The sequence below is a fragment of the Macrobrachium nipponense genome, chromosome 43 (assembly GCF_015104395.2).
Source record: "Macrobrachium nipponense isolate FS-2020 chromosome 43, ASM1510439v2, whole genome shotgun sequence".
NCBI lineage: Eukaryota > Metazoa > Arthropoda > Malacostraca > Decapoda > Palaemonidae > Macrobrachium > Macrobrachium nipponense.
Window position 1 is genome coordinate 12,196,942 of NC_061104.1, and position 13,045 is coordinate 12,209,986.

Genomic DNA, 13,045 nt, shown 5'->3' on the forward strand with positions numbered 1-13,045 from the left:
CAGATAGGGATTATAAAAGGATTAGTGCCTAGAATCCGACACACCTGGAAGATAAGAAACCTTCCCAAACAAGCATAAACAAAGGGTGCAATTAAAGGTTTAAGACAATCATCTCAGATACAATCTCCAGACAATTAAAGGATTATAGGTGACAGCTATACGGAACCTGGTAGACAAAACCATATTCACAAAAAAAATGACAGACATACATTACAATAAAAATAATAACACTAAGGCAACTGATTTTTATTTAAGTCAGTAATTATATATTTGAGGTCATTCTTAAACATGTTACAGATACAAGGGTCTAAATGAAAAAGGCCACGACTAACATTGAAATTACAATGAAAAGTAAGTTGTATTAAAGCAGATTCTAAAAGATTTCGTGATAAGACATCTCTTGACCGTGCAATTACTGAACTGTCAATCCAATTAATTCGGTGGTTGTTTTCACTTAAATGAATAAATAATGCATTAGATTTTTGCCCAGTTTTTACAGAGTATTTATGCTGGCTTAGCCTTACTTCTAAGCCCTTGCTCGACTGTCCGAGGTAGAATGAGGGACAATCCATACATGGAATTTTATATATTATGTTGTTGCTTTCTCTGGGGCCATTTTTTATTAACATTCTTTTTAGTGTGTTATTATAGGAAGAAACAAGGTTGACATTAAAATGAATTTAGTGCCATGATGTTGAAACAGCACATAGCAGCCGCCAAGCAAGAAGAGAAAGAAAAATTCAAGGAACTGGAAAGAACAAGGATCTCTTTCAATCATTCTATCCCGGCTGATTGGAAGGACTCGCTGCGACGGGAAATTTACGAAAAACTACGTAGGACTACAGATGCCCTGAAAAGGAAACTCGACAGAAAACTAAAAAATCTTATTGATAGCAGTGATTGGACTAATTGTGCACGTCAAGATTGTGTTGTTAACTTATCTAGTAAACAAATAAGTGAAAATGTCGTGAGTGCGCTTGGATATGGTTTATCTTTCTTTGCAACAAGTAGACCTTCTGCTTTAATGATTGGGTCATCCCTAAGTAAATTTGAAAAATATTGTGATCTTCCTCAAAATCATGTCGACATGATTAAAGGTATTGTTTACGGAGCTGCCAATGTTAAGCATGAAAGTAACTTCCCTGCTCGCTATAAGAAAAGTTTGACCGATCTTAAAAAGGACAATACTATCCACATCACAAAAGCTGATAAGTCAAATAGTATAGTAATTTTAGATAAAGCTGACTACATATCACGTATGCAAGCCCTACTGGATGATGATGTGACTTATAAAAAACTAACAAAAAATCCTCTTTGATCAAAGTCATAAAAAAAACTTCAATAGCATAGTGAAAAGTATCCCTTAAGATAAAACAGAACTACTAGGCAAATTGTCATCAATGCTCCTTCGCTACCTTACTTATATGGATTTAGTCAAACGCACAACAAGAAAAATAACCCTATGCGGCCTATTATCAGTACTGTTGGTTCAATTTCATATAAACTCGAAATATATCACTAAGATCTTGTCCCCGTTACTTGGAACCATCTCCGATTCTCATATATATAATTCTCTAGATTTAGTTGATAAATTATACAAAATTGCTCTTTGCCCTACTGATAGATTCGTTAGTTTTGACGTATGTTCTCTTTTTACTAAAGTCCCTATAGACTCTATTTTAGAATATCTTAGCAATGAACTAACTCAGCATGAATTACCTCTACCTATAAGTCACATTATTTCACTCACGAGTTTGTGCATTTGTGATTGTAAGTTTATATTCAATGGTGAATTTTATCAACAAATTTTTGGCATGGCAATGGGAAATCCTTTATCACCATTGCTCTCAAACCTGTATATGGAATTCTTCGAAAAACGCTACTTACCTAATATCATTCATATTCCTGTAAAGTGGTATCGTTACGTTGATGATTGTTTAGCTGTTCTTCCTGTCGGTATTGATGTAAATGATTTACTCTCTAAATTAAATAACCAGGTACCATCGATTAAGTTTACTCTAGAATTAGAAAAAGACAATTGCCTCCCTTTCTTAGACGTTTTGATACATAGAGAACCATTTCAATGTAAATTCAGTATTTATAGGAAACCGACTAACAACTTAACTTATGTTCATTTCTTCTCAGGCCACCATCTTAATATAAAATATCAATTTTTTCCTCTATGTTTTTACGAGCATTGCGAATTGTCAGTCCACAATATTTGGATCAAGAAATTGAATACATAAGAAAAATAGGGAAAGATTTATGCTATCCTTCACATATATTAGACATTTGTTATAATAAAGCCCACAAAAAGTTTTATACTGAAAACAACACACAGAGAAAATTCTAAGAACATTCTCAGTTTGCCTTATTTTAACGGATTTGAAACCATTAAACCATTGTTAAAAGCTTTTAATGTCAACCTTGTTTCTTCCTATAATAACACACTAAAAAGAATGTTAATAAAAAATGGCCCCAGAGAAAGCAACAACATAATATATAAAATTCCATGTATGGATTGTCCCTCATTCTACCTCGGACAGTCGAGCAAGGGCTTAGAAGTAAGGCTAAGCCAGCATAAATACTCTGTAAAAACTGGGCAAAAATCTAATGCATTATTTATTCATTTAATGTTAAAACAACCACCGAATTAATTGGATTGACAGTTCAGTAATTGCACGGTCAAGAGATGTCTTATCACGAAATCTTTTAGAATCTGCTTTAATACAACTTACTTTTCATTGTAATTTCAATGTTAGTCGTGGCCTTTTTCATTTAGACCCTTGTATCTGTAACATGTTTAAGAATGACCTCAATATATAATTACTGACTTAAATAAAAATCAGTTGCCTTAGAGTTATTAAAAAAAATTTTTATTGTAATGTATGTCTGTCATTTTTTGTGAATATGGTTTTGTCTACCAGGTTCCGTATAGCTGTCACCTATAATCCTTTAATTGTCTGGAGATTGTATCTGAGATGATTGTCTTAAACCTTTAATTGCACCCTTTGTTTATGCTTGTTTGGGAAGGTTTCTTATCTTCCAGGTGTGTCGGATTCTAGGCACTAATCCTTTTATAATCCCTATCTGTCAGTTATACGAACCTTCTTGTATTGTCTTTTCTCGTATTTTTGTCAGTAGCTGCTTCAGTAAAGGGCTTTTCAGCCGAAAGATCTCGCAGACTCCTTCGTTTATTTTTCCTTCGTGGCATTTATTTTTATTTATGGATTTATCACGTTCCTAACTTTCGTGATTCTGTTATACACATATATATAGAGATATATAGATATATATATATATATATAATATTTATATATATATATATATATATATATATTATATATATATATATATATATATATATATATTATATATATATATATATATATATACTATATATATATATATATATATATGTATGTATGTATGTATGTATATGTGTATATAATGTTATTTATATATGTATGTATGTCATATATGTATTTATGTATATATATGTATGTGTATATATATGTATATATGTATGTATATATTTATGTATATTCTTGGTTCCTCAAGTAATGGGTGATTATAAACAAAGATGGCCTTTTCCTGTAACAGTGTCTTGTGGGCAGACCATGAGAGGGATAAGTAGGATTTTAAGATGGATCAAAGAATCCTGAATTGATGAGTGCAGATTAATTGTGGTTGGATTATAAGTTAGGAAGAAGCTTCAGCCATGTTCTTAGTCATTTTGGTTTCACTATAGGTCAGGAAGGATTTCAAATTCATTCATAATCTTAATTGCCATGGTATATTAATTTTCATTATTAGCTTTGTCAGGATTTTTCTTAGTAGAGTTAGGTGTGCAATGAGATCTCTCTACTTTTCTTTACCTTCTGCACGAGTTTCTATTTCGTTTAGGATTTATCTTGCCCCTGTTTCTGTAAATTTTGGAGCCTGATATTCAACTAGGTTAGGTTTTTATATATATGCTCATTTGTCTTCAAATTTGTGGGCCATTCACATTGATACGAACTTGCATATCTACAGACCAACTATTCTTAATAATCATTTACCCAGACCACTTCAGTTCTGGTGAGTTTCATGTACAAAATTTGGAACTTTGCATCATTTTTTTTTTACAGGAATGGAAGGTGCTGAAATTAACAAGTCATTGCTTGCACTGAAGGAATGTATCCGGGCCTTGGGTCGCAAGGGAGCGCATTTACCATTCCGGGCATCAAAGCTTACTCAAGTTCTTAGGGATTCCTTTATTGGTGACAAAAGCAAAACCTGCATGATTGCAATGATAAGTCCCGGTATGAACTGCTGCGAACATACCCTCAATACGCTTAGGTAAGGATGTTAATTGGGTTTGTAATGTGATGATCCCAGAAATATTGGGTAATCATTTGTGTTAATCAGTTTCTCTTGAAGATTTTTAATTTGTCTCCCTCAATCTTATGGGTTTGATTTTTTCGTCTCTTACAAGGACTTTTTTGTCTATTACAAGGTTATTACATGGTGATTAACAGGTAAACAGAATAGCAAGATTGTATATGGGTATTTAAGAAATTTATCATAGTTTTGTACATATTTTGTAAATTTGTAGGGCCTCATTATAGTTGGTTCCCAAACAGTAGATGATACTAAATGACAATAAGTCATTAATAGTTGTCATGTGGGAAAATGTGTACTGTATATTTGAATCAGAAGTATTAAATGTCGAAGGTATTCAGTTTTGACCAATTTTTCTATCTTTTTCACATAACTGTCAAAGTTTGAAAATGAATCTGTTGCTGATTAAATTCTTCAGGATCAAATTTATCACATGTACAGTTAAATTCAATCTTTTGCCAAGATTCTTTGTTCTATTTCAGTAAGTGGACACCATGGTCATCCATCCCATAATTAGCATGGCATTAGCCTTTGTCGTTATTCAAATGGTGGGATATTTTTTTTATATGTTTTTTCCCTCATGGCAGATTATTTTTCAAAAGTTTTATCACATATTCCCATACCAAAAATATGTTTGGAATAGCACAAATATGAAGGTGGTTGATTTTAAAGATTAGTTTGATACTGCTTAATTGCATTTTTTATTCTTGAAGTTTTGTTAGAATATGTTGTTAAGTAAAAGATGAAAATTAGGTTAAGTAAAAGAAGTGGAATATCTATGGGTGATCTACATGAGAAGAGAGAGAAAAAAAAAGTAAAAGTAAAGGGTTGGACCAAATAGATGTTGTTAAGAAGCTAAATGCCATCAGCAGTGTGCAAAAAAAAATATTTAATAAACAGTTGACACTTTTATTGCTCAATTCTTCCGCTTTGCCAATCTCTTTTTTTTTTTAATTTCCCCCTGTCGTATATTTTACTTGTGTAATTGACCTTAGGTTAACATGGGACTGTACTTCTATTAGAATACTGTTCTCTGGTGTGGATGTCTGCTTTTGCCTGAGATTTGTCTGTCTTAGATAGAGTGGTTCATGATGGAAGGTTTCTGTTTTCAAATAGTATCAGTTATGACTTGGACTACCATTGGATGGTCTCTTGTTCATTTACCACTAATGCATGATATCTTGTTGGACATTTACCACCAATGGATGATCTATTGGTAATTTTTTCATAAGTTTTATTTCAACAAAGATCTTTCACATTCACAATTGACCCCTGATCCCTTCATTGCCAAGAGCAACTAGATTCGCTGAGCAGCAGCGCCATTATGCAGTAAGTGTGCCTCAGTGTCGAACTTCTTGGTTCCAGAGGTCCTTTATTCCTCACTCAGTTGGACTGTGGAGCAGCTTCCCAGAGGGTGACGTGCAATTGGAACTTAAGTTCAAACAGAGTATTCTTGCATTTTAATACATTTTTTTATGTTTATTAATTTTATTCGTTTTTCTGTAAGTGCGATCTCTTCTTTTTGTATTTCCCTTTGCCTCTAACTCCGTCCTAATAAACACCATGTTTGGAAGTTTGAATTTCAAGGCAATGGCCCCTGTGTTCTTGTTCCATATGAATAGGTTTCATCTTAATAATAATAGAATTAAGTTCTGATGTCTGGGTTGTGTGTGTGTGTGTTGTTGTTGTTGTTGTTGTTGTTGTTTTTTTTTTTTTTTTTTTTTTTTTTTTTTTTTCCATCTCTATTGTACATACATACATTGACTGTGGATTTGTTGAAAGTGTCCATAGTTCTATATATAAACTTTCCAGATATATTCTGGTAAACTAATTGTGAAGTTTGAGAAAACTAAAGAAAAATCAGAAAATTGAATGGTCATCAGTAACTTCTTGGACCTGGAATCTAGTGATCAGGCGTGGAACAAAATTTCTACCTTCTTTTGACCATTACATCTTTAACTTCATTTTTTAATTTTAATTCAGAGCACACATCGAGATATCTTTAGAGACAAGTTGGTTAAGTCTGCATCATTATTTTACAGATATGCAGACCGTGTCAAGGAATTGGGTCTTTCAGATGAATCCAGTCAAGAAGGTAAAACTCCAACAGAGAAAGAACCAAATGAAAATGGTACTAGTGATCCTCCTGATTATGCCAGGCTGTCATCCCTTAATGTAAGTATTTGTATATCAGATTTTTGTGTGACTGGTTTTGCCTTTTCTCCAGAATTTAACTTTTCTCTGAACAATGAAGTTACCATTGTCACTATCATTATAAATTAGTAAATAAATTTATTTCATGATTGATAAAACTAAATAACAACGAAGATTACATTCACCATTTTGTCATATGTTAGCTTTGCATTCATCTTAAAAAAAACTTTCTCTAAATGTTTGTAGTCATTTATGCTTTTTCTCAACATCACCCTTACAATACAACACAAATAGCATGCGATTTAAGTCTCTCTCTCTCTCTCTCTCTCTCTCTCTCTCTCTCTCTCTCTCTCTCTCTCTTCTCTCTCTCTCTCTCCTCGTCTAACTAGAATTATTCTCTGTTTGCAGGAAAATGAGATGAGTGCAGATCAACAAGCTTTCCAAGTAGCCATGAGTGCTCTACAAGAAGCCGAGGAAGAAGTGGTTGACTTGCATGGACAATACTTTACTCACAGGGACAAAATGGACAAAATGCTTATTCCTCTTTATCAGATGACAAATGAGGTTGACTATGATGTTGATGGTAAGTTGAAGTTTTCTGTTCATTCTTAGGTGATGAGAACATGGAAGTTTAATATTTTTAAAGTGCTTTTCATATTTATTTCTTGTCAAACTACTTTCCACTAAACTTATTAGCAGTGTGAAAGAGGAAAATAGCAGAATGATAAAAAAAAGTTTACAGTCAATGCATAGATGCACATCACATGAAAAGTGAACAAACGTAAAGCAAAAGAGGGGGGAGGCAGTTGTACACTGCCCATCCTCAGAACTTTTGTTATTTTCATTGTAAAACTGAGGGTCTACCTTCCCTGCTATAGATACTGATGCTGTTAGTAGCTTTATAGACATCTGTATCTATAGTAGCTGTACAGTGAAGATAGTTCCTCAGTTTTAAAGTGAAATTAATAAAAGTTTTAGTGGAAATTTGGAGAGTGTTAAACTTCAGTAACAATGGATACGCTGACTATTGTGATAAGAATCAGTTGGGGATGGTGGTTTCTCTAAGGTAAATTTAAATGTAAGCCTCAGTTACGAGGATATTTTCAGAATTTTTTTCACCTTGTATTGTACACTAACATGGTGTTGTTGGCTCATGATCCTCTACCGAGATTCAGGGCCTCTGTAACACGGTTTTTTCGCAATAACTTTTTATCTGTGCATTTCATAAATATAACGCTTATTCAGAATACACATTATATGTACACACACATTTTGACTGCCTTCTGCATTACGTAGGTTGAATAAATTTGGTACTTACAATGTAAAAGTGACCTTTTTTGAAGATGGGCCAACTTACTCAGAGAAAAGGTTTCGAATGCACTCGTTACGTAACTTATGACAGCATTTCTTCCCTCTTTCTCGATGGATGATTGGCTATACGTAACGAAGGCAACAATGACAAACAAATTTAAATACAAGTAAAGCAGCACACCTTTATGAACTCTGAAACCTCTCCACAGATAATTGTCATAATGAACAAACCAACAAAACATGTTAATAAATACAAAAACACTTTGATTATTAGTCTAACTCTCAAAATAAGTTTCCTAAGAAATTACAGTCTACTTTATAGGCCACAATCAGATTGACAAGATGTAGGGAATAATTGGTAATTTTCAAAAACATAGTAGACAAGCTTGATTTGATAACTGCTATATCCAATGTCAAGCAATTTTTATTTATTGGCTCTACCTATTTGCTGAAAAAAAATAGCCGGTACCGTATTTTGGCTTTAAACCTTCACCAGTAATTATCGTCAGAATGATGACTTCATGAGGCTCCACCCACTTTGGCCTCGTTATAATTCAGGATAACACTGAAGGCTATCATGGGCATTGTTGGATTACAAAATTTAACTTCTGGCTATAAAAACTCATTTCTCGAGTAGTTGTAAGAAGTGCTAAATGATCCTCAAGGATTCCAGCAGTTGGCCTAAACATTTAATTCATGTATATTAGGCATATACTGTTGCGGCACTACTGCTACCGTAGTATTACTACGCTAGCACAGATACCCCACCCACATCTATGTATCATTCCGCCATTCATAAAGTCTTCGGGTTTCAGAGCCGATGGAACAAGGAGAATGAGTTTCTGTCTAGTGGATGGGCGGGGCAACATTTCGTCAAAAGGTGTTTACTTTGCTTACGTAATGAATGTTTTTAGACTTGGCTCGTAATCATTGGCAATGGCGTCGGCTAGATAATTTTTACTCCATGAAAATTAAAACTATCGGGTTTAGGTTATTGATAATGCTGACAAAATTTGTGTGTGGTTGTAAAATATACATATGTCAACTTTAAGCTACAGTACATCCGATGCTTTGACAAGAAGCAAAGTCCAAATAACCGTGTTACAGAGGCCCTGAATTTCATAGTAGTAGACTTTTATGATGCTCTCTGTTGCCTTCTTCCTTTGAGTGACTCCAGAGACATCAATTGGCATATTTTAGAGCAAATAACTTTAGTAGATTACTGTCATTATTATTATTACAGTGGACCTCCGTATTCACGGGGGATGCGTACCAGACCCCCACAAATAGTAGCTAGAATCCACGAATAACTTGGAACCCTTATAAAAACGCTTAAAACTGCATATTTTGTTAGTGCAGACTGGAGAAAATCCCACTAAAAATGCTTATATACCTGGTTATTGTAATAGTTTTATCACAAAAAGTGCATTTAATCATGAAATTGATTTGAAAATTTGTAATTTGTGTAATTTATGGATATTTCTTGTAGAAAAATATCGTGAAAACATGAATTTCCTGCGAATGAGTCTGCAAATAGTGGGGGTCGACTGTATTGTTGTTGTTGTTGTTGTTGTTGTTGTTAAAAATATTCATAGTAGCAAAATAGATCTACCACAAGTAAGTATGGGTACAAAATTTTTTGATATAAATCTATACAGAAAGCTTTTGGGAGTCCCATACAGATACTCAAAAGCTCTCTGTAGATGGATTTTTAAATATATTTGCACCCATACATAACTGGATTTATTTCTCCTACAAAAGGAAATCAAACAGATTCCCATAAGTTCTCTAGAATTTAAAAAGTAACTGTATCCATACATAACTGTGGATTTGTTTCTCCATTATTATTATTATTAGGTGGTGTAATTGAAGGAAATTTATGGTAATAGCTGATAGATGATAACGACTTTACTTTCCAGCTTATACCCAGCAGTTAGAAGATGTGGTATTAGAAAATTTGGAATGGTGGACGCAGCTACAGAAACGTGTTTTGAAACTAAGACTTCAGCTGGAGGAAGAAGAAAAGCTGTCACGACGTCAACAGCAGTAACCATCATTAGAAGATTCCATCCATATATAACATACTGGGCTGTGTACACAAGTTTATACAGTCACAGTGTTAAATACTTCTTGAAATGATTGTTTTTTTTTAGTCACAAAACCTTTTTTTATTTATTAAATACAGCTGTAAGTCAGTCTTGTTTGAACTGAGATTTGGGAGAAAAGCTAACACTTAACCCACTGCAAATTTAGCATTGACTCAAGGTGATGAACAATATTTTGTTACAGAAGGTGTTGCCTGCTGGACTGCAGTACTGATGACTTGCAATGTGTATTAATTGACATTTATATGTTGTGAGTAAAGCTCTCCAGTCTTAATATCTGATAAACATAAGAAATGAAGTGGCCACTCAATGATTAACCTTACCAACTAACATAGAATTGTTATGGACATCACAGAAAGTATGAGAAGAGTATGGAACTCTTCTCTTTTGATGTGAGTAGATTTTATGTAGTTGGGAAGTTGATTGTTACCAGCAGCATTTGTATAGCAATATGATTGCCTGCATTTTGTCTTTTCGATACTGTATAAGTTAAAACTTAAAAATAGGGAATGTAAGCTCCTGTCCTAGTCGGTAGTCATAAAAGTATCAAATGGCTGGACCAGTTTTGACTGGAGTTGCTTTTTATTATTTTTCTTTCTTTTTTTTTTTTCTTTTAGTAATGCAGATTATACTGTTATCAGTACAGAGGCTGAATTATAATGGTTTGTAATCATGATATGAGGAGTACTCATCTTGAGAGTTGGCTTACATGGAATATATAATGGCATCTGCGCACAGCAATGCATATAGCTCAATGCGGGCCGTAAACCACCACAAACCAAAGCTTCTTGCCGTGCAAGTGTTAGCGGCTTCCAAGCATTTTTTAACCAGATGCGTTATTCCTACACTAAGCGTACGTGTGGTACTGGCCCAGTTCACTGTAAAATTTAAGTAGTATTGTGATATTTATTATACGTTTTAAGATTGCTCCAAGAGATGCAGGAATGGAATGTGAAGATTAGTGCTCAGATTTTTGTTGGAAAGAGAGTTCCATATTATATGAACATTATTATAAATAAATTGAAAATTAAAAGGCTTCCTTGTCTTGTATGATTTACTGTGATTCACTTCATTGAAATTTCATATTTCTTTTTTAATCCCAAAAACTATGCATTACATTAAGCCTTGTCATCGTGAATCTTAGTGTTTCCTATAAGGCAAATTAGTTTTACCACTGCACTAGTCGTGCAGTTCCTGTCACTCTTATAACTTATATAGAGCAATCCTTCTCATTGCTGAGTTATTAATCTCACATATGCTCCACATTTTGTAGGTCTTTAATGTATTAAATGTTGGTGATATATCCTGTGATGTAGAAGATCAAAAACTGGTTAATGGATGAGCTATTGTGGATTTCTGTCACACTGTGATTGTAATAACCTTTGAGAAGTATTGCAGTAGTGAAAATATATGTATCAGATAGCAGTCACTAACATTCCATATCATCTTGCAGTCGTCTGATTTGGGATGTGGATAATTTTTCTTTAAAATGCAGATTCCTTGACTTCCTACATTTTTTTTTCCAAATTAACAAATGTTACATGGGAAATGGAGTCAGCAATATGTTATTTAAAAGGATGCTAGCAAATATGTTATAGCTAAACTTTGTGAGGAGGAAAACCAAACTAGTTGCTCTGTATCAGAGCACCCTTAGCATATTAATCCAGCGTGTCAGCAATGAACCATTTTGTCCATATTAAGCATTTTATGTTCATGCAAATTTCATTTTTTTTTTTTAATACTGTGAAAGCTTCATTCAATTGTCGGTTCATCCATTAGGTGAATTCTGCCTCATGCTTATAACCAGTGCTGCCAAAGTATTCACACTGGTGTCAACTCATTCATAATGAAGTCCACTATTTTGTATATAATAGGATGTATAAAGAGAAATGCAAGTAACTAAATTGTAATCACCATTACTCCCTCCTTAGAAATGATCTTGGGGAACTACCTTTACTTAGTAACTTCACACTGTAACTTGTGTATTGTCTGGAGAATCTTGTATTATCTGTCATTTTCCGAGTTACCAATTTTTCAATCACTTTGCTCTGGTTGTTTAACAATAGCCAGTATCATTGTGTCTTGAATAATTCCATTTGATGTGTATCCCTTATCTTTTCTATTCTTGGAGGTTGTCAACACAATCCTCTGCTTCTGGAAATGCAGGTTACTTTTTTGTGTGGGTGAATAATTGGAAATTGGAATACAGTACTACTCGGTTGAATCAGAATACTGCACTTTATTCCAATGCTTCTTTAAAGAAAATTTTCAAACTATAGCTTGATTCAGTTTCAAAGACTGTTGACGGTACCAGTAAGACATGACAAGCTTGCTGACTGGCTTCAATTATTCTTGCTCATAATAATCATGCCTTTCAGGGTTGAGATTATAATTTTAACATATCTACAGTACGAGCAAAATTAATCGCTGCATAGTTTATATATGCTTAATAATGTTGGCAGACCTTGTATATTTATCGATTGTTGGTGCTTAAATGGTAGCAGGTCATTCATCATGCTCTGGACTTTTATTGTTTTTATTTTATTACTTCATGGACACAGAAAATTTTGTGTGGTATGAAGTGGAGTTTTGTGTTGAACAATGGAAGAGCAGGGAGTGTTCTGCTTCTTAATGTGTGATTTCTTTGTAAATTTCTTCTAGGATTATTTTTTTACAATAAACTAGCATGTCATAATATCCAGGTTTTTTTATGCTTACGTATTTTGAAAGAAAATGTGTAGAAAACAGGATAGTGATAATACCTGTGAATATCAATGTTGCAGTTTTATGAAGTTCTCTTTTTAACACATAAATAAAAAGCACAAATGAAATGGTCTTCAAAATTTTGACTTCATCCTTTATTAGGTTGTATTTCAAGTTCAATTTTTTCCGAGTTGCTGTCCGACACTGATATTGAGCCTGTGCAGGCACATTCTATAGCTTACCCAGAGAATTATATCTTGTATAGGAGTAAAAGTTTAAGCAAGAAAAATTTCTAGTTGGTCAGCCAGATGGAAAAACCAAACAATGGATGAAAAGTATAATAGAAAGCAACACAGTTTTACACGTTATCCAAACTGAAATTCTTTGCA

At 33.6% G+C, this 13,045-nt stretch overlaps 1 protein-coding gene across 2 annotated transcripts in view; it reads left to right on the top strand.

The window, feature by feature from the left end:
• Positions 1 to 12,788, top strand: part of LOC135213535 (kinesin-like protein KIF2A) — a 132,344-nt gene extending 119,556 nt beyond the window's left edge. For both annotated transcript variants that reach the window (XM_064247462.1, XM_064247463.1), the window contains exons 14-17: positions 4,131 to 4,341; positions 6,426 to 6,558; positions 6,946 to 7,120; positions 9,768 to 12,788. In XM_064247462.1, coding sequence (XP_064103532.1) covers positions 4,131 to 4,341; positions 6,426 to 6,558; positions 6,946 to 7,120; positions 9,768 to 9,898 — 650 coding nt within the window. In that variant the 3' untranslated portion in view covers positions 9,899 to 12,788. The remainder of the gene's footprint in view (positions 1 to 4,130; positions 4,342 to 6,425; positions 6,559 to 6,945; positions 7,121 to 9,767) is intronic.
• The last annotated feature ends 257 nt before the right edge of the window (positions 12,789 to 13,045 follow it).